The sequence below is a fragment of the Cnephaeus nilssonii genome (genome assembly GCF_951640355.1).
Source record: "Cnephaeus nilssonii genome assembly, chromosome: X".
NCBI lineage: Eukaryota > Metazoa > Chordata > Mammalia > Chiroptera > Vespertilionidae > Cnephaeus > Cnephaeus nilssonii.
In genome coordinates this window covers 47,751,982-47,779,561 of record NC_137071.1, presented here as the reverse complement: position 1 = coordinate 47,779,561, position 27,580 = coordinate 47,751,982, and the positions used below count along the sequence as shown (strand labels likewise).

The 27,580-nt window shown below is 42.8% G+C and overlaps 1 protein-coding gene across 1 annotated transcript in view; it reads right to left on the bottom strand.

Annotated features, from left to right (window-relative positions):
- Positions 1-6,439, bottom strand: part of DGAT2L6 (diacylglycerol O-acyltransferase 2 like 6) — a gene marked incomplete at both ends in the record, with an annotated part of 32,455 nt that extends 26,016 nt beyond the window's left edge. The window contains one exon of the mRNA XM_079765972.1: positions 6,349-6,439. Within this exon, the coding sequence (XP_079622098.1) occupies positions 6,349-6,439 (91 nt within the window). The remainder of the gene's footprint in view (positions 1-6,348) is intronic.
- Positions 6,440-27,580: the final 21,141 nt, after the last annotated feature.

Here is a 27,580-nt window from a genome sequence, read left to right as displayed (position 1 = left end):
AACCACCAATGCCCTTATTCCAAACAAGGAAAGGCCTTCTGAGGTTCCAGGGTGTGCATGTGTGTATAAGGCTATAGGAAATCAGTTATTTCCAGTGTAAAGCAAAGACCCAGCATTCTAATCAAAGCCTTAAAAAAATCTAAGAACATGGCTGGTGTGTCCAAGGTGAGTATCTGTGGTTTTGTGGTTATTTTTTGGATCCAAATTAACTATAGATCTAAGAATCTGTGGGAATAAAAGGTAATCTAATAATTCAACAAACATTGAATGAGCACACCTCATGTGAAATCTCTGTGCTACAGGCCATGCAGACAGGGCTGGGGACTAGAAGGAGAAGGGTAAATATGGAAATTATGAAAATAATTTAAGTACAGTCATTGATACCATGTACCCAGCATTTTTAATTAAGAAGCACTTAAGGTACATTATCTCATTTAATCCTCTCATGACCCTGAAAGTAGATAATTTTATCATCCCTGTTTTACATATGAAGAAGCCGAGGCTCAGAGAGGTCATGTACCTTCACTCCAAGCTTTGGGGGAGAAAGTGTAGTGTTTGTTGAGTCTTTATTATGTTTCAAGAGCTATTTTAAGCACAATGTGTGTGTTAACTCATATTAACACATGTAGAAAATAAATTTCTTGCTTTCCAGAAATTTATAGTCTAGTGGGGAAGAATGAACCATAAATACATCCCAGAGAGTAAGAACTATGCAGTCAGAGCTCCAATGTCATTCTATGGGAACCTAAGGAAAAGACTATTCCTTATTAATGGAGAATCAAGAAAGACTTCTTATAGAAGGGAAGATTTAAGTTGAATTTTTGGAAGAAGAATATAATTTTCACATATAGATTAGTGAAGGAAGAGCCTTCCATGCACAAGGAAGAAATTTAGCAAAGGCCTGGAGGTAGAGGAGTCTAAAGCCCATGGGTAACACCATAACCTCCAAACTCAGGAAGCCATGGAATAGGAGATGAAGCTGGGAAGGAAGCTGGGTAGATTAGGACTGGTGCTGAAGGGAATGAGACACCAGTAAAGGTTATTAAGCAGAGGAGTAGTATGACCATATCTGTGTATCAGGAAGGTATTTTAGGCTAACTGTGGGAACAAGAGAAACCGTAGGCAGGGAGATAAGCTAAGAGTTGCAATGATTTAGGTGAGAGGCAATGGGAACCTGAAATGGGTTGCTATTTACCAAATCATTTTGAAAGATAATATGGAGGTAGAATTTTCAGGGTTTGGTTATTGGTTGTATGTATGGGGTGAAGGAAAAGGATTAGTGAATAATGCTTTGAAGGGGCCTGTGGGAATGCTGGCAATGTATCAAAGTCTCTATTTGCCTAATTTTCTAAGATCTAGTTAATGCCAATTTCTATAACAGAAGGAAAGAAAATAAATATCTATTAAGGATTTTCTTGCTTCTTTGATTTTTGGAATGGTCTTCAAAGGCAGGTATTATGCTCTGTTTCTACAATGGTGGAGGGTGAATGACTTGCTCAAAGTCACATAGAAAATAATAGTGACTTATTTGTACAGGGTCACATAGCAAGTAAGTGGCAGACCTGGTCTGTGTGACTTCCAAGACAATGATCTGTTTTTGTAGTATCAGAAACTAGAAATATAAGTAATGTGTATTTATAAAAATAATTTTTTAAAAAGAAACTAGAGAAAGAAGACACACACACAGATGTTCAGGAGAGAGAAAAAAGAACAAGAGGTGGACTTAAAGGTCTCTACTGAGGAAGCAGAAATCTAGAAGAATTGTCAATTTAGTGTCAAGTCTGGTCTTAGGAGAAATATAATAATGACAAGACATGGCTGGCTCCTGTTCTCATGGAGCTTATTGGGTAGAAGGGGACAACAAATATAAAGGCTGCTACCCAACCTGTTTGTACAAAGTGCTCTGGATTTTTAGAGTTGATGTAGTCTCTGGTTGTCTGGGAAACATTGTAGAGAAGCTGTGACTTAAGCAATATCTGAAAGGAAGGGTTGTCCATGGATAATCCAGGAAGAGTGATCAGGGCATTTCCAGTGGAGGAAATAGAGCAGAGGTGAGGCAGCGGGAGAGTACCATTAGTGTTTGTTTTGTGAATAGATTGCCTGGAAGACAAGCTTCATATAGGGTAAGAGTAGGAGGATGAGCTGGTAAAGAGAGCCAGAGAGTGGAGGAGGGCCTTGAATGTCCAAGCTAACACATTTATGCTTCATTGAGTAAGCGATGGGAAACCACTGACTATTTTTGAGCAAGAGAGGGCTGTAATTAAAGATGCTTTTGAAAGACTCTTCTGGGAGTAGGCAGTGGAGTAGATTGGAGAGGGTAGAGAGTAGAGGGCTAGGAAAGAGGGTATTGTAACATTTTAGGTAGATCGTGATATACTAGTAAGCCCAGAAAAGAAGAGACAGATTGAAAGCCATCTTCTATATAAGACAGTGATGGCGAACCTATGACACGCATGTCAGCACTGACACGTGTAGCCATTTCTGATGACACGCGGCCGCATGCCGAGGATGAAACATTTGCTGCTCCTGAGGATGAAACATTTGCGACTAGAGTCTTGGAGTTAGTTTTTTCCTCAAAGTGACACACTACCCGAGTTATGCTCAGTTTTTTGGCGAAGTTTGACACACCAAGCTCAAAAGGTTGCCCATCACTGATATAGGAGCTGGCCTTCAGAGGGCTCTCAGGGCTGTTGCCTAATTCTAAGAGTCATGGGCATTTATATTCCACATCTCCCTCAAACAGTTTTTTAATTCCTTTCTTCTCATTCTTCCCTCCCTCCTTCTTGTCTCTTTGCCTTTTTCTTCCCCTTTTCCATTTTTCCTCTCCCATCACTTTCAGTAATGCTCAGTAATTAGCCATGATTCTGAACATCATTTGGGAAGGAGAAGCACTGAGAGATGCTCTGAGCAAGACAGAGGAATAAAGGAAAGAGGGTGAGAAAGAAGAAGGAAATTAAGAATGAAGTAAAGAAGGAAGGAAGGAAGGAAGGAAGGAAGGAAGGAAGGAAGGAAGGAAGGAAAGGAAAGGAAGGAAGGAAGGAAGGAAGGAAGGAAGGAAGGAAGGAAGGAAGGAAGGAAGGATGTAAGAGAGGGAGGGAGGGGAGGAGGGAGGGAGAAGAGGAGGGAGGAAGGACAATTTTTTTTTTTTTGGTATGGAGCATTTACTGTGGACCAGGCTAGAGGATGGAGATACTGAGGCATCAAGATGTTACAGTACTTGTCTGAAGTCACACAGCTAATTGTTTTATATCCAAGTCTGACAAACTCCAGAACCCACATCCTGTTCATCATGCCACACTGCTTTCCTTTCCTGCCTTCCCTGATCCTCTCAACTTAGTGTAATAATTTCTTTTTTGAAACCCTAATATCAATTTGTTGTGGCTCTTTCACTTACCACAGTCTGTCCTACATTGTAGTGACTTGTGCATATGTCCAGCACTAACATATAAAATGAACAATGGTGAACAATGGTGGAATGAGCGATTGGTTTATCTTTGTTACTAGATAGTAGGGACATGGACAGCCAAGGTCTTATAATTAGTATTTTCTCTATTACTGCTGAACTGATTTGAGTATCTCTTAGGTACATCTGTGTACATCACAACTGTTAGATGCTTGGTAACCTCCAACACTCAGGATTTGTGTTGTAATTTCTAGCATAATCACTAAAAGAATAGAAACAGAATGTATAATACCTAAATCAGTAGAGGAAGACAAATGGAATGATAATCAATTGGAAAAAAGTCAAGACAAATGGCCAACAAGCATATGAAAAGATGATAAAAACACTGATCATTAGGAAAATTCAAATTAAAACGAGGAGATATCATCTCACATCCATTAAGATGGTTACTATAACAAAGAAAATAAAGAAGTGTTGGCAAGGATGTGGAGAAATTCAAACTCTTGTGCACTGTTGGTGGGAATGTAAAATGGTGCAGCTGCTATGGAAAACAGTATAGCAGTTTTTAAATTTTTTTAATGGAATTACCATATGATCCAGCAATTCCACTTCTGGGTATATATCCAAAATAATTGAAATCATGTCTCAAAGAGATAGTTGAACACCCATGTTCACAGCAGCACTATTCACAATAGCCAAGAGATGGAAGCAACCCAAGTATCCATCTATAGAAGAATGGATAAACAAAATGTGATATTTACAGACATTGGAATATTATTCAGGCTTAAAAAGGAAAGAAATCCTGTCACATATTATAACACGGATGAATCTTGAAGACATTATGTTAAATGAAATAAGCCAGTCACAAAAGAACAAATAGTGTATGAGTCCACTTATATGAAGTACCCAATGTAGTCAAATTCACAGAGATAGAAAGTAGAAGGCTGGTTGCCACGGGCTGGGAGGAGGCGAGAATGGGGATTGTTGTTTAATGGGTACAGAGTTTCAGGTTTGCATGACGAAAAAGTTCTAGTGATGAATGGTGGTGATGGTTGCACAACATTGTGAATGTACTTAATGTCACTGAATTGTACACTTAAAAATGGTTAAGGTGGTAGATTTTATGTTATGTATATTTTAGCACGATTTTTAAAAACTTTAAAAAATGCAGGTGAAAGAAAAGATTCACATTTATTATTAGTGTTTTTACATAAGACACATCAATGCCATCATTTGTCCCTGACATCCTCAGTCCACTTCTCCAGCTCTTTCAGGATGACTATAAGCTGGTAAGATTGGGGGTGGGCATTACCAGGAAGTGAGCTCTCACCTTCTTGGACCCTTACATATTCAGTGTTGGCTATGCCTTCTACCTTATCCCTGTCCAGAGACAGTGTCCTTTGAGAGGGGAAAGGAAGAGAAAAAAATGTTTAAGAATAAACTTTTTTTTCTGGGAGAAAAGTGAGAACATTTCCTTGAGGACAGCTCCCCAGAAGAGCCAGAACAATCTGAGCCCTTGTGTCAAATACCATACAAAAGCTTTCTGTGGTGGGATAAACCCAACACCTAAAGAGGCCAGCTCACACAGCTCTTTCTCTTTTGACCTTTTCTTCCTGCTCTCTTTGCCCCATCTCTCTGGGATCCAGACTTGAAGTGGTGGCTGCCATCACAATGACAAGTCTCTTAGGACATTCTTGTGCCCCTCACTTCCATAGCTAAGGGCTGGAACTTATCAAAGGGGTCTTTTTGAGGAAGTTAAGATGAATACAAAGGAAAACAAGAAGAAAATATGAAACAATAGAAACAAATACATTTACAGAAAAAGTGTTTCCTTCTCTTATTACCTGAGTCAAGCCTATGATGGACTTGATTTGACTTCAATAAAGCTCAATAAGTTTTTATCTTTTGGGGGGTGATGGGCCCCTTTGGCAGAACAGTGAAGCCTATGGACCCTTCCCTGAATAATATTTTTAATGCACAAAATAAAAAACAGATTTACAAAGGAAACTCAACATATTAAAGCACAGTTATCAAAACATTACAAAAAAGTGGCATAGTAACATGGGGTTCTTGATTTATGCATTAAATAACCATACCTAATGGTAGTTCAAATATCTATAAGAATTTCAAAACAGTCATAAGCATAAATGAAATATCTGCAGCAACTGGCATATGATGTGCACATCTCTGCGATGTTTATTACTAATACATTCACAAGTACTGCTAACACTTCTGTGGTTTGTTGTCTACACTCATCAATTCTATTTGAAAATAGTGATAATAAAGAGGCATTTTTTCCCCATCCAAATTCAAAGTGACCCAACCCCCAATTCGAGGTCCTAGTTAAGAACCTCTGCTCTAAGGGGTCATACAGCCAGTGTCCATGGATTGGAATAGGCTGCCTCCTACTTGTCTCATCCTTTGGGATGACATTTCTCCCTGTCCAGTTTTAAGCTTGCCCCTTAATTGGCTACCCACAAAGTCCTGGTTTCTGACTGGGAGTCCACTGAACAACTGGCCTTTTCTCAAAATTCTGTCTAATGAGTTACTCAGGAAGCCCTGAGATTTTTCAGAATTCTCTCACTATTACCTTATATTGGGAAATCACCTTACACTTACCTAGTAACACCAAAGCTGCAAGCCACCACCACCTTTGTCCCAGTCCATGAATCTGACTCTGAACTAGAGGGGGCAGTCTTGAGAAGGCTGGGGTGATCTTTAAACTAGAACAACTACAGCCTCATTCCTGGCCTTCACACCCCTCAGTTGGAAAGAGAGAAATCCAGTGAACTCAACAGTAGCCATATCTTGAGTGAGGAGGCACAGTCCTTCCCAGAGGGAGGGTACCAACCAAATGATCTCTTTGGAGCCCTCCTCATTTGTGGATTCCTGGCCTCTTTCTTGGCCTGTTTCCACGTGTTCTCTAGCTCTTGGGGTTCACTCACCTAAAATTATGTAGACTGGGAGCCACTGCAGAACTGAGAAGGTTTGAAGGATCTCCTGAAGATTCTGTCGGGAGAGGAAGGCCATGACCATGGTGCTGTTCTGTTGTGGCAAGAAGCCCAAACGGAAGGCCAGCGTCTCTAAAGCTGAGGTGCTTACAGGTGCTTTGCTTTAATCTGTTATCACTGAGTCCCTTTAGCTGCTGGAGATTTTAGGGTTGACCTAAACTTTCCTCCAGTCTTCTCTGTTTCTCTGCCCCGCCCCAACTTCCTACACACATCAGATTTCAGATCCTACGATCTAATCTCCTTAATACACATATATCCTTTCTCCATGGGTGCTCAGTTGCAATGAGGCAGAAATGGCCTTGGGGTGGTTCTAGCTATGTGTGTGTGGGGAGGGAGTCCCTGATAAATTTGTGCAGAAAAAAGAATGTCTTAGGCCTCAAATAGGACCTCTGAAAGCAACCTGCTACCTTTCACTGCTTAAGAAAGGGGACCTAGGAACTGCATTTATTTCTGCCCTAGTAGCTACTCTTTGCCCCCTCCTGTCTCCTGCTGAGGAGTCTTTTTCTGCACGGATATCTATACTTCTCAAATCCCTCTTTGTGCCTCTATTCACAGGGTCTCTGTATCAGTGGTCAGACACCATATGATAGAGTGGGAAAAGCATTTCACAGAGAGCAGACCTAAGTTCCAGTCCTAGCTCCACTATGTTTTTCCTATGACACTTTTGGAAATTGCTCATCTCTCTACAACTCAGTTTGACCATTCATTGTTGGGATGCAGTGTACTGGTTAGGGACATGGACTTCAAAGCACAGATGTGAAGAGGGCTGGAGTATTCAGTTCTGACACTTACAAATTGGTAAAACTTTGTACCTTGTTTTCCCCTATCTATAAAATGGCAATAATAATAATAATAATAATAATAATAATAATAATAATAGTACCTACTTCATAGGGTTGTTCTGAGAATTAAGTGAGTGAATGAATATGAAGTGTACAGCCTGGCACACAATAGGCATTAAGTAAGTGTTTCCTGTTACTATAATTTGTCTATTGAATATCTACTAGGTTCCAGGGTAAGAGGCTTTCTCCTGCATACTAGCCTTTGCAAAATTAAAGATTGTCCCCAGGTCCCAGACTGCTGGACTCATTTTTTTTCTTTAATTATTTATTGAGTGACTGCTGGTGCTGAGGATTCAGTGGGGAAGAAGATGGACATGATTCATGTCTTCACCAAACATACAGTCTAGTGAAGGAGACTGTACAAACAAACAAAAATCATGAAAATATCTATACACTTGAATTTGTGATTGTGTCATAAAAAAAGACTAGTATTCTCAGCATAAGGCCTTGTGTATACAAGGTGTTAAAAAACAACAACACTTTGAATGTCATTAAAAGAGTTGCTAGGAAAATCAAATACAAAAATACTATCAAGTGTCCTACAAGTGCAAGGAAATATTGATTCCTTAGCTTTCTCCAGGGAGGTAAGCAGAACTCTGTCTTTTCTCCTCCCAACCCCCCAACTCTGGCTTGGGTCTCCTGATTAAACTGACTAATACTACTCTTTAGAGTTGGGCTTAGATAACTTTTCTTGGTATGTTTGGGCAGGAGAGTGCTTTCATTCTCCAATGTACCCTAGATGGCCATCTGACATGTTGCCCCTTTCTCCACTTCCTTTTTTTTAAGATTTCTTTATTGATTAAGGTGTCACATATTTTTCCTCATCCCCCCATTCCCATCCCACACCCCTCCCCACGGATGCCCCCACCCCCCTGTTGTCCTTAACCATTGGGTAGGCTTGTATGCATGCACACAAGTCCTTTGGTTGATCTCTCCCCCCTACCCCCACCCTCCCCTACCCTCCCCCCGAGGCCTGACAGTCTGATCCATGCCTCCTTGTTTCTGGGTCTGTTCTTGTTCATCAGTCTATGTTGTTCATTATTTCCCCTAGATGAGTGAGATCATGTGCTATTAGAAATACACTTATAAGAACCAAAAGTGAGACAAGCAATAATGGTTATGGTGACAGGCAAATGAATCAGTCTGTAGTGAGTTTCTTTCTGGACCAACAGTTCTTTTGAGACCCAATTTCAATGTCCTCCAGTTCCTTATATGTACATGTCAGCACTGACTTTTCAGTTCTGGGTGGTGGACAAATGGTAATGCAGGTCCAACTCCCTCTGGTTTGGTCTTGCCCAGACCCAGGGGCGCGGCCTCACCCAGACTCAGGGGCGCGCGGCCTCACCCGGACCTGGGACCCAGCCTCACCCGGACCCAGGGGAGTGCAGCCTCACCCGGACCCGGGATCCAGCCTCACCCGAACCCAGGGGCGCGCGACCTCACCCAGACCCGTGGGCGCGCGGCCTCACCCGGGCCTGGGACCCAGCTTTACCCGGACGCAAGGGCACGTGGCCTCTCCCGGACCCAGGGGCACACGGCCTCACCCGGGTCCGGGACCCAGCCTCACCTGGACTCAGGGGCACGTGGCCTCTCCTGGACCCAGGGGCGCAGCCTCACCTGGACCCGGGACCCAGCATCACCCAGACCCAGGGGCACGCGGCCTCACCCGGACCCAGGATCCAGCTTCACCTGGACCCAGGGGTGGGTGGCCTCACCTAGACCCAGGGGCGTGCGGCCTCACCCAGACCCAGGGGCGGCCTCACCCAGACCTGGGGGCATGCGGCCTCACCCGGACCTGGGGGCACGCGGCCTCACCCAGACCCGGGGGCATGTGGCCTCACCCGGGCCCGGGACCCAGCCTCACCTGGACCCAGGGGTGCGTGGCTTCTCCTGGACCCTGGGGCGCGGCCTCACCCGGGCCCGGACCCAGCCTCATCCGGACCTAGGGGCAAGGCCTCACCCAGACCTGGGACCCAGCCTCACCCAGACCCAGGGGCGTGGGGCCTCACCCAGACCCAGGGGCTCATGGCCTCACCCGGGCCCAGGGGCGTCCACTTCCTTTTTTTTTTTTTTTTACTTTCCCATAGCTGCAGTTCTTATACTGCTTCTTGGGGCTACTTGACTACATACACGATGAGATGTATTGGAGCATGTCTACTCAGAATTTGCAGGGGAGGAGAAAGAAAGGTAAGAGAGGCAAGCCTGGCTCTTCTAACAGAAAGCACAGATGTGAAGAGGGCTGGAGTATTCAGGATAAACAAGATCCCCAATGTTGATAGCTCTAAGTCTCCTTACAGATCAGGCCTCTATCCACTTCACTTTCAGATTGGAAAATCAAGAGGCGTAGAAAGGACTCAAGATCATATAGGACACCAGAGGCAGGGCAAGTACAGACCAATTTTTATTTCTGTTCCCCCAAAAGTGTGGCTCAGGGCCTGATACAAAGTAGGCACTGAATTAAATGCTTGTGGAACAAATGAAGAAGATATGGTCTCCTGGTTCTTTGAGTAAGAGTGACAGGCAGGTCTCGGCCCAGACTCTGATTGGCCACATTTTCCTCCACTGAGCAGAGAGTGCCATTCGAGCTGCAGTTCTCTCTTTAAAAAACATATTTTCATTGATTGCAGAGAGGAAGGAGAGGGAGAGAAAGACAGAAACATAAATAATGAGAGAGAATCATTGAATGGCTGCCTCCTGCACATCCCACACTGAGAATCGAGCCTGCAACCCGGGCATGTGCCCTGACCAAGAATTGAACCATGACCTCCTGGTTCATAGTTCAAGGCTTAACCACTGAGCCATGCCGGCCAGGTGAGCTGCAGTTCTCTTGAGCCAAATGGACAAGTGTAAAGTACTAGGGAGTATACAAAAAGCAAGAAGAAGAGAAGTAAGCCAGCAGAAAAACCCTGAACAGCCAGCACTCATATGTCCCAATTACAATTCAACCAACCAGAAAGCAAAAGTTTAGCTGCCTCAGAGAAAGCAGTACCAAAGGAATGGTGGCCAAAAAGTACAAAAGGTCTGCCAATTTCATTCGCAAAAAATTAGGGCTGACATGATTCTAACCCTGGAGAAATTCACATTCCAGCGTCCAAAGTAGACAGACATAAGCCCAGACACCTGTATGGGGAACCATGGGGTGAGCAGGTGAAAAGCAGCCACTAGCCCAAGGTGATCTGGGAAGGCTTGATGGAGCAGGGGCTGCTGCAGTGAACAGAAATGGACTAGGCACAAAAGAGCAATCCAGGGTAGACTGCAATTAGTTTGCCAAACCAGAAAGAATGGGGAGTCTGGGATAAGCTGTGAAGCTAAGAAGCTCCTAGGGAGCAAGAGATTAATTTTTAAAAAAATGACAAGAATGGAAGGAAAAGAAGGTGAAGGGGACCAGGGAGCTCAGAAGGAGTGGTGGAAGTGAGGGTATCGAGAGGGGGAAAAAAGCAGTTCCACGGTTATTCTTCCTGGATTCAAAGGTTCACCCTCATCGTTCAGAATGACTCATTTCCAGAAAGCTTTGGGTAGCTGAGGTTTTGCCACAGTGTGTTTTCTTTTGATATTCCTCCTCTGACATATTCTTATTTAAAAGCATTTTGTGGTGAATCTATTTAATGCCAGGCACCAGGCTACATAGTCCTTTCATTCACCAAATTTCTATTGTGGTCCTACTAGTAATAGTAGGTATTATTCTAGGTTGTCTAGTTTTGTTCTAGGTTGGCAGTTGTGTGTGTGGTTGGTCCTGGGGGCAGGTAGATAGTGAAAGAAGTTCGTACATCATCAATACAAAGATTGGGGCCATCAAAGAATTACAAAGAAGACAGAGGGGAAGGCTAGTAGCTGTGTGACCTTAAATAAGACACTTCCCCTCTCTGAATCTGTTTCCTCACGTGGAAAAAGGGACTAGTCACATTTATTTGCTGTGAGGATTAGTGGTAATTTTTGAGATGCTCCTCTGGAGGTATCTAACACCCAGACACTGCTCTATAGAACTGGTATTGACCTGTGGGGAGGTGATATTTGCTACGGGCTCCAGCAGACAGAGAAATAGGGAACATGACCTTTCCTGTAGTGGCTCAATGGACACAAAAGTCTAAAGGTTTGTTTTGGCACAGGAACTAGTTGAGTTTAACTGGAGCCTGAGTTTTGTGGAGGGAAGTAGGAAAAAAGGCTGGAAATCGGTAAGTGAGGATATTTTTCTCAAAAATCTCTTATGTCTAGAAGTCAATGGGTCTAGAATCAGTGAAAATCAACCTAGGAGTGGTGGTTCGAGGAAGGGCCTGTGGTGGTAGAGGGTAGGGTACAATTGGGTGGGTATTTCAAAGTCTCCTTGAAGTCACTGGGTCACTTCTCAGGGTAGGTAGGCCTGCAGCAGCAAGTTAGGGTGACCAATCATCTCTGTTTGCTAGGGACTGAGGAGTTGACCAGGATAGCTGGTCCTCTAGTTCTGGTCCTTGCCACTGTGTCCTGGACATCAACAGGCTGTTCCCCACTGGGCTCCATTCCTTTGGTCCCCATGCTGTTGCTAGAGGATCACTGTCACACACAGCTCTTTGCATATTCCGTTTCAAAACCTCCAAAGTCTCCCATTGCCTCCACAATTAAGTTCAGACCCCAGAGCCTGGCACCCACATCTGTGACTACACTGGTTTCTGTCTTCCTTTAAAGTCTCATTTCCAATCATTGTCACCCCACACTAGATATAGCATCCTTCCCCAAACAGAAAGTGCCCTTTCCTATCCTGGGCCTCTTCCCACAGTGGTCTCTTACCAGTTGGACCAACTCCTACCCAAGCTTCAAGGTTCAGGGAAAATGTCATTCCCTGCCCACTTTTCTCCTCTGGGTTCCTAAGGCACATTAGACATACTTTTGGGACAGCCCATATGAGGGAGTTAGCTTGGAGCATAGACCCCAGCTCTAAACCCAGCTTCCAGGGCACTGCTTAGTAACAATTGGTATCTATATTTTGAACAGTCAGACTATTCACATTACTCAAAATTCAAGAGGGATGATAAGGAATTCTGTGAAAAGTTTCCTTCCCACTCCTGGCCTCTAACAGCCAACACCCCTCCTTCTCCAGGGATATTTTATGTACATACAAGCAAATAATGTAATTTACTTTGTTAAATGAATAAAGGAACAAATAGTAAAAACCTGGAAATAATCCAAATCTTCAAAATCTGTGGCTGGCTAAGTAAGCCATTATACAGCAACATTATAAACTAACCTGCAGTCATTAAAATGATTGTAAGGCAGACTCTGTACTATATGATATGTTAAAAGCAAAATATAAAGCAGTCCCTGCTTTATATATACGTTGATTGCACTTTGTAAAAATGTGTTCTCTTCAGTGTTAACATGAAAGGCCTGAGAGAGAAATTATTGCTGCTTTAAGGGGAGGGATTCTGGGTTTTCCTTTATGTAAAATTGTTTGAATTTGAAAAGAAAAAGGGTGGATTATTGTGAACCTGCATGATGAAGTGTGATTCATGATGGGACTCATTAATTCAGTAATTCATTCCACAAACATTGAATGCTTGCTTTGTCAAAAGGAAGAAGGCAAAAATAATGCTAAGCTTTTCAGGATGAACACTGAATAGGCAATGGGGGCCTAAGAAGCTCTGATGGAAAGAGCGGGGTGGGGAATGTGATGAGCTCATTTTAAGACTTGATTTTGAGTTGGGTTTCTTCACCACGAGGAGCTGTGTAGCAAATGATAGGATACAGGTGATTTGAGAGCTGAGCAGGAGGGTCAGGGCTAGTGCTTGCCCACTGTGCACATGTGGTCAGGAAGCCGGAGGTGGGCTGGAACTCACCCAGGGAGAAGGTAGACAAGGAAGGGGGAAGACAGGTTATGTAAAGCTGGTGAGAAGTCTTTCTGTAAGTGTCTCTGAACCAGGGTCAATGGCACCAAGGTAGCAGAGGTAGTATATGTTACTGAGTGTTGAAGGGTCTCATAGTTCAGGTAGAAACTCTTAATCCCAGCCTCTGGCCCCCAAGCCTCATGCACTCATGGCCTGTGTCTGGTTTTAGTCATCTGTGAAGACCTGGTGGACTAAGGGGGCTTCGACTGGCTTAGAAACTTATAGGAACCCTTAAGTGAGAGACTATCATAAGGGTTTAAAAGATTTACTTGTACAGGAGATTAAAAATGGCAGTGAAGTAAGTGGATGCTGCACAAACATGTTCCCAGGACCAAACTGGAATTACAACTAAAACACAGAAAAACTCCCTAAATAATCAACTGAAGACTCGATGGAGAGAACCATGATAACCAAGGACAGAAAGTGGAGACTGCTTAGAGACTGGTAGGAGGGGCAGAGGTGAGAAAGGGCTGGCAGGCCCCCACAGACAGCAACTGAAGTTTTGGAGAGATATCTCAGCTGTGGGGGTTTGCCACTGAGAATTCTGGGATCTAATCCCCAAGCTGGGCCCTCAAACAGAGTTCACCAGAACTTAAAGGTACCCATAACATCTTGCTGACAAAAGCAGCAGGTTTGCTATCTGCCAGGGAGAGATGGCTGTAGATGCAGGCACCCATGTAAAGAGCCAATACACAAAATTCCCTGTGGAATGACTCACCTTGTGCTCTAGCAGACAGAGGGCAGAGTGGACTGGAGCTGTGTGAGCAGAAGCCAGGGTTGGGGGCTCTGGGGTTCAAGCTCAGAAGGCAGACACACTGGTTTGCTGTGCTAAGTCATTCCCTCATGGTGAGGAGGACATCTTTCTAACGCAGACAATTGCTATCCAGGCAGTTTTGCCTGGGGTGAAGATAGTTGACCCACCCTATTGGAAAACACCTTGACCCATGGTGCAGAGCTTCTCAGGCCCATTTAGAGACTGAGAATAACAATCAGCAGCCTTGAGGCAGAAGCAATATCTTCACCCTGTTGAAAAAAACTCATAGCCCCCTGGGTCCGGGAGAGGCCACGCGCCCCTGGGTCCGGGTGAGGCTGGGTCCCGGGTCCGGGTGAGGCCGTGCGCCCCTGGATCTGGGTGAGGCTGAGTCCCGGGTCCGGGTGAGGCTGCGCGCCCCTGGGTCCAGGTGAAGCTGGATCCCGGGTCCGGGTGAGGCTGTGCGTCCCTGGATCCGGGTGAGTCTGGGTCCCGGGTCTGGGTGAGGCTGCGACCCTGGGTCCAGGAGAGGCCACGCGCCCCTGGGTCTGGGTAAGGCCACGGGCCCCTCGGTCTGGGTGTAGCTGGATCCCGGGTCTGGGTGAGGCTGTGCACCCCTGGACCCGGGTGAGGCTGGGTCCCAGGTCCGGGTGAGGCCGCGCGCCCCTGAGTCCGGGTGAAGCCGTGCCCCTGGGTCCGGGCGAGACCAAACCAGAGGGAGTCGGACCTGCATTACCACCATTTGTCCACCATCCAGAGCTGAGGGGTCAGTGCCGACATGTATACATAAGGAACTGGTGGACATTGAAATTGGGTCTCAAAAGAACTGTTGGTCCAGAAAGAAACTTACTACAGACTGATTCATTTGCCTGTCAGCATAACTATTATTGCTCGTCTCACATTCGGTTCTTATAAGAATATTTCTAGTAACACATGATCTCACTCATCTAGGGGAAATGATGAACAACATAGACTGATGAACAAGAACAGACCCAGAAACAAGGAGGCATCGATCTGACTGTCGGGCCTCAGAGGGAGGGTAGGGGAGGGTGGGGGTAGGGGGGAGAGATCAACCAAAGGACTTGTGTACATGCATACAAGCCTACCCAATGGTTAAGGACAACAAGGGGGTGGGGGCATCCGTGGGGAGGGGTGTGGGATGGGAATGGGGGGATGAGGACAAATATGTGACACCTTAATCAATAAAGAAATTTTAAAAAATAAAATAAAATAAATAAATTTAAAAAAATCTAAAAAAAAAAAAAGAAAAAGAAAAAAACTCATAGCACACTGATGGACAATTGTATGAGGGCTACTCAAGACTGAATCCAATCAGTCTGCAGGCAGATGTGGTTTTTGGACATTTTGAAATTTTGCCTGACCTAATGAGTCAGAATCAGCAGTTGACACTGTCCTGCACTAGAGATTGAGAGGCATAGCAGATCTTCCTAGTACATAGTCACAAACCCAAACAGGCACCAAAATGGGGAGACAAAGACACAATACCCAAATGAAAGAACAAAAGAATTCACCAGAAGAAGAGATAAATGAAATGGAGATAAGAAATTTATCTGATATAGAGTTCATAATAATGATGGTAAAGATACTCAACAGCATGAGAAAAATATAGTAACTATGAAAACAGAAATAAAGAATGACATAGCACAAATAATAGAACACATTGGAAGAAATACACAGCAGATTAGGGGAAGTTGAGGATCAGATCAGTGACTTAGAAGACAGGGTAGGAAAAAATCACTCAATCAGAGAACCAAAAAGAAAAAAAAACAATTAAAAAACAAGAGGACAGCTTAAGGGAGCTAAGGGACAACATGAAACATAACAATATTTATATAGTAAGTGTGTCAGAAGAGGCAGAAAGGGAGGAAGGGATAGAGAATGTATTTGGAAAAAAATGTCAGGAACCATCCCTAACATGTGAAGGAAAAAGTCACACAAGTTCAGGAGGCACAGAGAGTCCCAAGCAAGAAGATTCTAAACAGGCTCATACCCAGACACATCATAATTGAAATGCCAAAATTAAAGAAAAAGAAAGAATCTTAAAGGCAGCAAGACAAAAAGCAAACTATTACCTACAAAAGAGCTCCAATAAGGATGACACCTGACTTCTTATCAGAAACTCTACAGGCCATAAGAAAATGGCATGAAGTATTCAAGGTAATGGAAAGCAAGGATCTGAAACCAAGATTACTATGTCCAGCAAGGTTATCATTCAAAATAGATGGTGAAATAAGAAGCTTCCTGGACAAAAAAAAAGGCTAAAGGAGTATATCACCACCAAGCCAACATTGTAAGAAATGCTAAAGGTACTACTGTAATGAAAAGAAGAAATAGAGAGAGAAACCTAGCCATACAGAATTAAAGTGGCAATAAATAAGTACCTATCAATAATAACCTTAAATGTAAATAGATTAAATGCTCCAATCAAAAGGCATAGGGTAGCTGAATGGATACAAAAACATGACCCAAATATATGCTGTCTACAAGAGACCCACTTCAGAACAAAAGACTCACACAGGATGAGAGTGAAGGGATGGAAAAAATTTTTTCCATGCAAATGGAAAAGAAAAAAAAGCTGGGGTAGCAATATTCATATCTGACAAAATAGACTTCAAAATGAAGGCCATCACAAGGGAAAACAAAGGTCACTGCTAATACTAAAGGGATCGATCCAACAAGAGGATATAACCCTGGTAACCATATATGCACCCAATATAGGAGCACCTAAATATATTTTAAAAAAAAACTTCTGTAGGACTTTAAGGGAGAGATCGACAACAATATAGTCATAGTCTGGGACTTTAGCACCCTGCTGACTTTACTGGATAGATCTTCCAGATGAAGAATTAACAAGGATACAGTGCCTCTAAATGACACACTGGATCAGATGGATTTAATTGACATTTATAGACCATTTCACCCGAAAGCTTCAGAATATACATTCTTCTCAAGTGCACATGGGTCATTCACAAAGATAGACCACATGTTAGGACACAAAACAAGTCTCTAGAAGTTCAAGAAGATTGAAATCATGTCAATCATCTTCTCAGATCACTGGAATAAAATTAGAAATCAACTACAGCAAAAACACCCCAGAAAACATTCAAACACATGGAGGACACATAGTATGTTATTAAACATACTATAAATGAATGGTTTACCAACAAGATAAAAAATAAAATAAAATAAAAACTTCCTGGAAACAAAAGAAAAGGAACACACAACACAAAATCTCTGGAAAATAGCAAAAGCAGTCCTGAGAGGGAAGTTCATAGTATTACAGGCCTACCTCAAAACAACAACAACAACAACAAAAACAAGTGAGGTTAATAACAAACTATCCTACAACTTAAACAATTAGAAAGAGAACAATAAGAACAGCCCAGAGTAAGTAGAAAGAAGTTAATAGTAAAGATTAGAGCAGAATTAAATGACATAGAGACTACAAAAACAATACAAAAAATAAATGTAACCACGAACTGGGTCTTTGAAAGGATAAACAAGATTGATGAACTGTTAGCCAGACTCATCAAGAAACAAAGAGAGAGGACCCAAATAAAATCAGAAATGAACGTGGAGAAGTAACCACTGACACCACAGAAATACAAAGGATTTTAAGAAAATACTATGAACAACTATATGCTAGCAAGCTGGACAATGTGGATGAAATGGACAAATTCCTGGAAAAATACAATTTCCCAGAACTGAATCAGGAAGAATCAGAAAACCTGAATAGGCCAATAATAACTGATGAAATAGAAGCAGTAATAAAAAAAAACTCCCAGCAAACAAAAGCCTGGGTCCGGATGGCTTCACAGGGGAGTTTTACCAAACATTCAAAGAAGAACTAACATCTATACTCCTCAAACTTTTTTTAAAAATCCAAGAGGAAGGAACACTTCCAAGCTCTCTTTATGAGGCCAGCATTATCCTAATTCCAAAACCAGATAGACACTGCAAAGAAAGAGAATTACAGGCCAATATCCCTTATGAACATAGATGCTAAAATTCTCAACAAGGCTGGATGGAAGATGGTGACCAGCAGGAAGATAGGGAGGGAGAGAGTGTGGGAGTGATAGAGGAGTGTGTGGACGTGTGTGGTGTGTGTGTGTATGAGCTAGGGACAGTTAGATTCTGCAGGTCTTTCAAGGGGCTGCCAAACCAGGCAGTCTTAGATGGCGGAGCCCCGCGCACAACGCAGACACTTATGGGCAGCCAGTGCGGGCACAGAGACCACGCCATCTTGAGAAACAGAGCTGCTTGAGACTAGGATTCTGGCCTCAGCACCACCCAGTCTGGTCTCAGATGCAAACCAGGACCCTGCAGCCACCAGGGACAAAGACCTGTGACCACAGCTGCAGACCAACAGACAACAAGAATCCAGACATCCCAGCCACAGATTTCTGTGAGTCAAGGAGCCTATCCCCCTCCCCGCAGGCTCATGGGCAATGCCATAGTAACTTATAGACCCGCCCCTCGCAAGGGCCACAGTGCCTCTATAGGAATTTGAGCCTGCGACACTGGGAATCTGCTCCCCACAACGCAATTAGATGACCAAACCTGAAGCCCACGCAAGGTGCCAGTGCCACCTGACTTAGATTCTGGGCAAGCACACATGGAAGTCTGTTTCCCACAGCGCAGGAGCAGACCTCCGGCCAACACAGTGCTACTGTGCAACCCGGTCCCCCACGCTGACCAGGATCTCCATTCTCTGGGCGGGAGGCAGCACTGAGCATCACTGACTTGACTCTGTTTTTTATCGCCTATGCCTAGGATCCCTGACTCCCAGTGCACTCCCACTAAGAGTCAGTGTCTCCAATTCTTGGTGCATGCACTCACAGGGACCCTAATTCTCAGCAAGAGGTTGCACAAAGCAACAGAGACTCTGATACTTGATTCTTGGTGCAGACATAGGGGAACTCTGACTCCTGGAACCCGCTAGGGGACTCTGATTTTAGGCACTTGCCAACAGTGTGGTGCAGGTAGGGTCCCTGATTCTAGGTGTGCTCACGAGACCACACTGAGCGCTGGTAACACTGACCCTGGGTGAGCCTGGTTCCCACCAACCCATGGCAGCCACACGTCTTAGTGTCAGAGCACTTCACTGACACTTGGGTGGTGCGAAGCTCCCACTGCACACGGTCCAGGTCCACACAACTCGAGGTTTGAACCTTCTGGTGATAGAATGGGCAGATGACACAATCCCCAGAGGAAAGAAAATGAGGAGTCACCAAGAAAGGGAACTGGTGAAATTGAAGCATGCAACATGACCGAAAAAGAATTCAGAGTAATGATCGTGCAAGTCATACATAGGATGGATGAGAAAATCAACAACCTATGCAAGAATCAGAAAGAAATGAAAAGTGATATAGCTACAATCAAAAACACCATGGAAAGTCTCAACAGTAGACTAGAAGAAGCAGAGGACCGAATTAGTGAGTTAGAAAATAAGGTAGAGAAACAAGCTCAATCTGAACAGGAAATGGAAAAAAAATTAAAAAGCAGGGGGAGAACCTAAGGAAGCTTTGGGACAACATGAAACGAAGTAACATGCGTATAACAGGGCTGCCAGAAGACAAGAAGAGCAGCAAGGATTAGAAAATCTATTTCAAGAAATAATAACAGAAAACTTCCCGGATATGGGGAAGAAAAAAGTTACACAAGTACAGAGAGTCCCAAGCAAGATCAATCCCAAAAGACCAACACCAAGACACGTCATAATTTCAAAGGCAAATATTAACAACAAAGAGAATCTTAAAGGCTGCAAGAGAGAGACAGAGAGTTACCTACAAAGGATCCCCCATCAGATTATCAAATGATTTCTCAACAGAAACACATCAAGCTAGAAGGGAATGGAAAGAGGTATACAAAGTGTTGTAAAGCAAAGGACTGAATCCAAGAATACTCTATCCAGCAAGACTATCAATCAAAATTGAAGGGGAAATCAGGAGGCTCACAGACCAAAAAAAAGGCTAAGGGAGTTTATCACCACCAAACCAGCAATGCAAGAAATGCTAAAGGGAATGCTGTAAAAAGAAGAAATAAAAAGGTAAGAAGGAACACAGGCACAAAAATAGAAATGACTACAAACAAGTACCTTTCAGTAATAACTTTAAATGTAAATGGACTAAATGCTCCAATCAAAAGACATCGAGTGGCTGAATGAATAAAAAAACATGACCCATATATATACTGTCTACAAGAGACCCACCTCAGAACAAGGGACTCACACAGACTGAAAGTGAAGGGATAGAAAAATATCTTTCAGGCAAATGGAAATGAAAAAAAAGCTGGGGTAGCAATACTTACATCTGACAAAATAGACTTCAAAGTGAAGACCATAACAAGAGATAAGGAAGGCCACTTCATAATACTAAAGGGATTGATACAACAACAGGATATAACACTGATAAACATATATGCACCCAATGCAGGAGCACCCAAATAAATAAAAAAAACTCCTGGAAGATATCAAGGGAGAGATTGACAACAATACAATCATAGGAGGGGACTCCAATACACCATTGACATCACTGGATAAATCCTCTTCACGAAAAATCAGCAAAGATACAGCAATCCTAAATGATTCACTAGATCAGATGGACTTAACTGACATCTTCACAACATTTCACCCCAAAGCCACGGAATATACATTCTTCTCAAGTGCATATGGGACATTTTAAAAAATAGACCACATATTGGGTGACAAGCAAAGTCTCCTCAAATTCAAGAAGATTGAAATCATACAAGCATCTTCTCAGACCACAATGGCATAAAATTAGAAATAAACTACAATAAAAACAATCTAAAAAACTCAAACACTTGGAAGCTGAATAGCATGCTATTAAATAATGATTGGGTTACCAAGGAGATCAAAGAAGAAATTAAAAACATCCTGGAAACTAATGACAATAAAAACACAATAATCCAAAATCGCTGGGATACAATGAAAGCAGTCCTGAGAGGGAAGTTTATAGCTCAATAGGCCTACCTCAGAAAACAAGAAAAAAATGGTAGTAAATCATCTAACTCTACAACTCAATTAGAAAGAGAGCAACAAGAAAAGCCCAGAGTGTGCAGAAGGAAGGAGATAATGAAGATCAGAGCAGAAAGAAATGACATAGAGACAAAACAAACAAACAAACAAACAAAAAACAATACAAAAGATCAATGAAACCAAGAGCTGGTTCTTTGACAGGATAAACAAGATTGATGAACCTCTAGCCAGGCTCACCAAGAAGCAAAGAGAGAGGACTCAAATAAACAAAATCAGAAATGAGAGAGGAGAAATAACAACAGACCCCACAGAAATACAAAATATTGTTAAAAAATACTATGAACAACTCTACTCCAACAAACTAGACAACCTGGAGGAAATGGACATATTCCTAGAAAAATACAACCTTCCAAAACTCAATCAGGAAGATTCTAAAAATCTCAATAGGCCGATAACTAAGGAAGAAATTGAAGCAGTCACCAAAAAACTTCCAGCAAACAAAAGCCCAGGGCCAGACAGCTTCACAGGGGAGTTATACCAAACACTCAAGGAAGAAATAAAATCTATCCTCCTCAGACTATTCCAAAAAATTCAAGAGGAAGGAATACTTCCACGCTCATTCTATGAAGCCAGCATTACCCTAATACCAAAACTAGATAAAAACAATACAATGAAAGAGAATTATAGGCCAATATCCCTCATGAACATAGATGCCAAAATCCTCAACAAAATTCTAGCAAATCGGCTCCAGCAGTACATCAGAAAGATCATACACCATGACCAAGTAGGATTTATCCCGGGGATACAAGGATGATATAATATCCACAAATCAATAAACGTGACACATCACATAAACAAATTGAGTGATAAAAATAACATAGTCATATCAATTGAGGCAGAAAAAGCATTTGACAAAATCCAAAACCCTTTCTTGATAAAAACTCTCAGCAAGGTGGGAATAGAAGGATCATACCTCAACATAATAAAGTCCATATATGACAAACACACAGCCAACATCATACTCAATGGACAAAAACTAAAACCATTTCCCCTAAGAACAGGAAAAAGACACGGATGCCCACTCTCACCACTCCTGTTCAACATAGTACTGGAAGTATTAGCCATTGTGATCAGACAAGAACAAGACATAAAAGGCATCCAAATTGGAAAAGAAGAAGTAAAGCTGTCCTTATTTGCAGATGACATGATACTCTACATAGAAAACCCTAAAGACTCCATCAAAAAACTATTAGAGTTAATAAATGAATTCGGCAAAGTAGCAGGATACAAAATTAATGCCAAGAAAAATCTATGGCATTTCTCTACACCAATAGTGAACTTACAGAAAGAGAGAGTAAAAAAGCAATCCCATTTACCATTGCACCAAAAAAATTAAGATACCTAGGAATAAACTTAACTAAGGAGGTAAAAGACCTATATGCGGAAAACTACAGGACAATGAAAAAAGAGATAAAGGAAGACATAAACAGATGGAAGAACATACCATGTTCATGGATTGGTAGAATCAATATCATCAAAATGTCCATACTACCCAAAGCAATCTATCAATTCAATGCAATCCCCATTAAAATACCAACGGGATATTTCACAGACCTAGAACGAACTCTCCAAAAATTCATCTGGAATAAAAAAAGGCCCCAAATAGCCACAGCAATCCTGAGAAAGAAGAACAAAGTAGGTGGGATCTCATTACCAGATTTCATGCTGTATTACAAAGCCACTGTTCTCAAAACAGCCTGGTACTGGCACAAGAACAGGCATATAGATCAATGGAATAGAATAGAGAACCCAGAAATCAACCCAAACCACTATGCCCAATTATTATTTGACAAAGGAGGTATGAACATCAAATGGAGTCAAGACTGTCTCTTCAACAAATGGTGTTGGGAAAATTGGACAGATACATGCAAAAAAATGAAACTAGATCACCAACTTACACCATAGACAAAAATAAACTCAAATTGGATAAAGGACTTAAACATAAGACAGGAAACCATAAAAATACTAGAGGAATCCACAAACAGCGAAATCTCAGACATATGCCGAAGCAATTTCTTCACTGATACTGCTCCTAGGGCAATGGAAACTAAAGAGAAAATAAACAAATGGGAGTACATCACAATAAAAAGCTTTTGCACAGCAAAAGAAACCATCAACAAAACAACAAGAAAGCACTCTGCGTGGGAGAACATATTTGCCAATGTCATCACTGATAAGGGTTTAATCTCTAACATTTACAGGGAACTCATACAACTTAACAAAAGGAAGATAAAGAATCCAATCAAAAAATGGGCAACAGACCTAAATAGATACTTTTAGAAAGAAGACAGAAGGAAGGCCAAGAGACATATGAAAACAAGCTCAAAGTCACTAATTATCTGAGAGATGCAACTCAAAACGACAATGCGGTATCATCTCACACCTGTCAGAATGGCTATCATCAACAAATCAACAAAGGACAAGTGTTAGCGAGAATGCGGAGAAAAAGGAACTCTTTTGCACTGCTGGTGGGAATGTAGACTGGTGCAGCCACTGTGGATAACAGTATGGAATTTCCTCAAAAAACTAAAAATGGAACTCCCATTTGACCCAGTGATCCCACTTCTAGGAATATACCTTAAGAAGCTAGATACACCAATCAGAAAGGATATATGCACCCCTATGTTCATAGCAGCACAATTCACCATAGCTAAGATTTGGAAACAGCCTAAGTGCCCATTAGCAGATGAGGGGATTAAAAAACTGGTACATCTACACAATGGAATACTATGCTGCAGTTAAAAAGAAGGAATTCTTACCATTTGCTACAGCATGGCTGGAACTGGAGAGCATTATGCTAAGTGAAATAAGCCAGTCAGAGAAAGATAAATACCACATGATCTCACTCATTTATGGAATATAATGAAAACATAAACTGATAAACAGGGACAGATCCAGAGACAGAGAAGCATTGATCAGACTGTCAATCCTCACAGGGAAGGTAGGGGAGGGTGGGGGTAATGGGGAGAGATCAACCAAAGGACGTGTATGCATGCATATAAGCCAAACCAATGGACACAAACACCAGGGGGGTGAGGGCATGAGTGGAGGGGTGGTTTGGGGGGTTAATGGAGGATTATGATACATATGTAATACTTTAATCAATAAAGAAATTTAAATAAATAAATAAATAAATAAATAAATAAAATTCTCAACAAAATACAAGCAAATCGAATCCAGCAATATATTAAAAAGTTCATACTCCATGACCAAGTGGGATTTATTTCAAGAGTGAAAGGCTGGTAGAATATTTGCAAATCAATAAACATGATATCCTACCTTATAATAGAGAAACATGCAAATTGACCGCACCTCCGTTACGCCCACAGCCAATCAGAGTGAACAAGATGGCGGTTAATTTGCATATGCGGGCGCTGAGCAGCCTGGGTTCAGGAAACATCCTCCGGACCCAGGCCGCTCCTAGCCTGTAGGACCGTGCTTAGGTCCTGAGCGGCAGGGGTCCCAGAACGCCCCCTGGCCACTCAGAGCCTATGGGTATAGGCGCCAAGCAACCTGGCAGTCAGGAACATCCCCAGCGGCTTGCAAAGGCTCCTGCACAAAGTGGCGGTTTGGGGCCACGCCCCCAGCCAGGCGCCCAGGACCAGGGGCTGGCCGCTGGCCTCTGGGGTGTGCCGAGACCCTGGAGGCCACTTCTGTGTGCTGCCCGGGGTCCCTGCAAGCCCCGAACCTGAGGCCCATGGTCAGGCTGGCTGCTGGCCTCCCCAAGCCGCTTGCAAAGGCTCCTGCACAAAGCGGTGGTTTGGGGCCACACCCCCAGCCAGGCGCCCAGAACCGGGGGCTGCCACTGGCCTCTGGGGTGTGCCGAGACCCTGGCGGCCACCACTGCGTGCTGCCCAGGGTCCCTGCAAGCCTCGAGCCTGGGGCCCATGGTGGGGCTGGCTGCTGGCCTTGGGGCGTTTGGAGATGGGGATGTTCCCACCCGCCCCAGAGGCTTTCCAAGCTCCAACACCAAGTGGCAGATTGTGTCCATGCCCCCAGCCTAGCGCCCTCCACAGGGGTATGGCTGCTGGCCTCTGGGGTGTGTGGAGACCCCGGCAGCCACCACCGGGTGGCAGGGACACGCCCCTAGCCCAGTGGACACAACCCAAGGGCTGCATGAGCTGCAGAGGATACACTTTTTAAAAAAAATTTTTTATTGATTTTTTTTTTTTACAGAGAAGAGGGGAGAGGGATAGACAGTCGGAAATATCAATGAGAGAGAAACATCCATTAGCTGCCTCCTGCACACTCCCCACTGGGGATATGCCTCCAACCAAGGTACATGCCCTTAACAGGAATCAAACCTGGGACCCTTCAGTCTGCAGGCCCACGGTCTATCCACTGAGCCAAACCATTTTGAGAGTAAATACCTTTTCTGACAACTCATTGGCTAAGCTCCCTGTAGGCCACCAATTGCAGTGTTCTTGGTAATTTGGGTTATAAGAATCCAAGAAGGTAATCTAGGGTTTTTCCACCACACTCTTGAAGGAAAAAATGAAGGTCCCTTGAGGGGTCCTAGATTGGAGAGACTGCAGGCTGGGTTGAGGGACAACACCCCCTGCTACCCCCTCCCCGTCGTGCATGAATTTCGTGCACCGGGCCTCTAGTATCATATAAACAAATTTAAAGACAAAAATCACATGATCATATCACTAGACACAGAAAAAGCTTTTGACAAAATCCAACACCCAGTTTTGATAAAAACTCTCAGCAAAGTGGGAATAGAGGGAGCATATCTCAACATGATCAAGGCTATATATGACAAACCTACAGCCAACATTATACTTAATGGGCAAAAACTAAAACCATTTCCCCTAAGAACAGGAACAAGACAGGGATGTCCATTTTCACCACTCTTATTCAACATAGTACTGGAAGTCTTAGCCACAGCAATAAGACAAGAAGAAATAAAAGGTATCCAAATTGGAAAGGAGGAAGTAAAACTCTCATTATTTGCGGATGACATGATATTGTACATAGGAAACCCTAAAGACTCCACCAAAAATGTACTAGATTTAGTAAGTCAATTTGGCAATGTAGGAAGATACAAAATCAACATCCAAAAATCAATATCTTTTTTATACACCAACTAGAGGCCCAGTGCTCAAATTCATGCACGTGTGGGGTCCCTCAGCCTGGCTGGTGATCAGGGCCAACGGGTTGGGGGGGGGAGGGGAAAGAGACCATGGGAGGTTGGCCAGCCGTGGGAGGTTGGCTGTGGGAGTGCACTGATGACCAGGGGTCAGCTCCTGTATTGAGTGTCTTCCCCTGGTGGTCAGTGCATGTCATAGCTATCTGCTGGTCGTCTGGCCGTCTGGTTGTTTAGTCCTAATGATTGCTTAGGCTTTTATATATATAGATAATGAATTCTCAGAAAGAGAAGCTAAACAAAAACCCCATTTACTACTGCAACAAAAAAATTAAAATACTTAGGAATAAACTTAACCAAGCAGGTAAAAGACTTGTACTCAGAAAACTACAAGACATTGAAAAAAGATATAAACAAGTGGAAGAATATACCATGTTCATGGATTGGTAGAATCAACATCATTAAAATGTTCATACTACCCAAGGCAATCTACGGATTCAATGCAATCCATATTAAAATACCAACAACATATTTCACAGATCTAGAACAAATACTCCAAAAATTTATATAGAACCAAAAAAGAACCCAAATAGCTGTAGCAATCTTGAGAAAGAACAACAAAGTTGGAGGAATCATAATACCAGATATGAAGTTATACTACAAAGCCACCGTAATCAAAACAGCCTGGTACTGGCACAAGAACAGTCATACAGATCAATGGAACTGAACAGAAACCCCATAAATCAACCGAAGCCATCATGCTCAATTAATATTTGACTAAGGAGGCAAGAGCATACAATAGAATCAAGACAGTCTCTTTAATAAATGGTGCTGGGAAATTGAACAGATACATGCAAGAAAATGAAACTATACCACCAACTTACACCATACACAAGAATAAACTCAAAATAGATAAGAGTTAAATGTAAGTCGTGAAACCATAAAAATCCTAGAAGAAACCATAGGCAGCAAAATCTCAGACATCTTTCGTAGCAATATGTTTATGGATACATCTTCTAGGGCAAAGGAAACTAAGGAGAAAATAAACATCAAAATAAAAAGCTTCTGCACTGCAAAGAAAACCAACAAAAAGAAAGGGAATCCACTGTATGGTAGACCATATTTGGCAATGATACATCTGATAAAGGTTTAATCTCAAAAATATATAAGGAACTCATACAACTTAACAAAAGGAAGACAAACAATCCAATTAAAAAATGGGCAAAGACCTAAATAGACACTTCTCCAAAGTGGACATACAGAAAGCCAAGAGGCATATGAAAAAACGTTCAAAGTCATCAGAGAGACGCAAATTAAAACGACAATCAGTTATTACCTCACATTTGTCAAAATGGCTACCATCAACAAATCAACAAATGGCAAGTGCTGGTGAGGATGTGGAGAAAAGGGAACCCTAGTACACTGCTGGTGGGAATACAGACTGGTGCAGCCACTATGGAAAACAGTATGAAGTGTTCTAAAAAAATTAAATATGGAACTGCCATTTGACCAAGTGATCCTATTTCTAGGAATATATCCTAAGAATCCTGA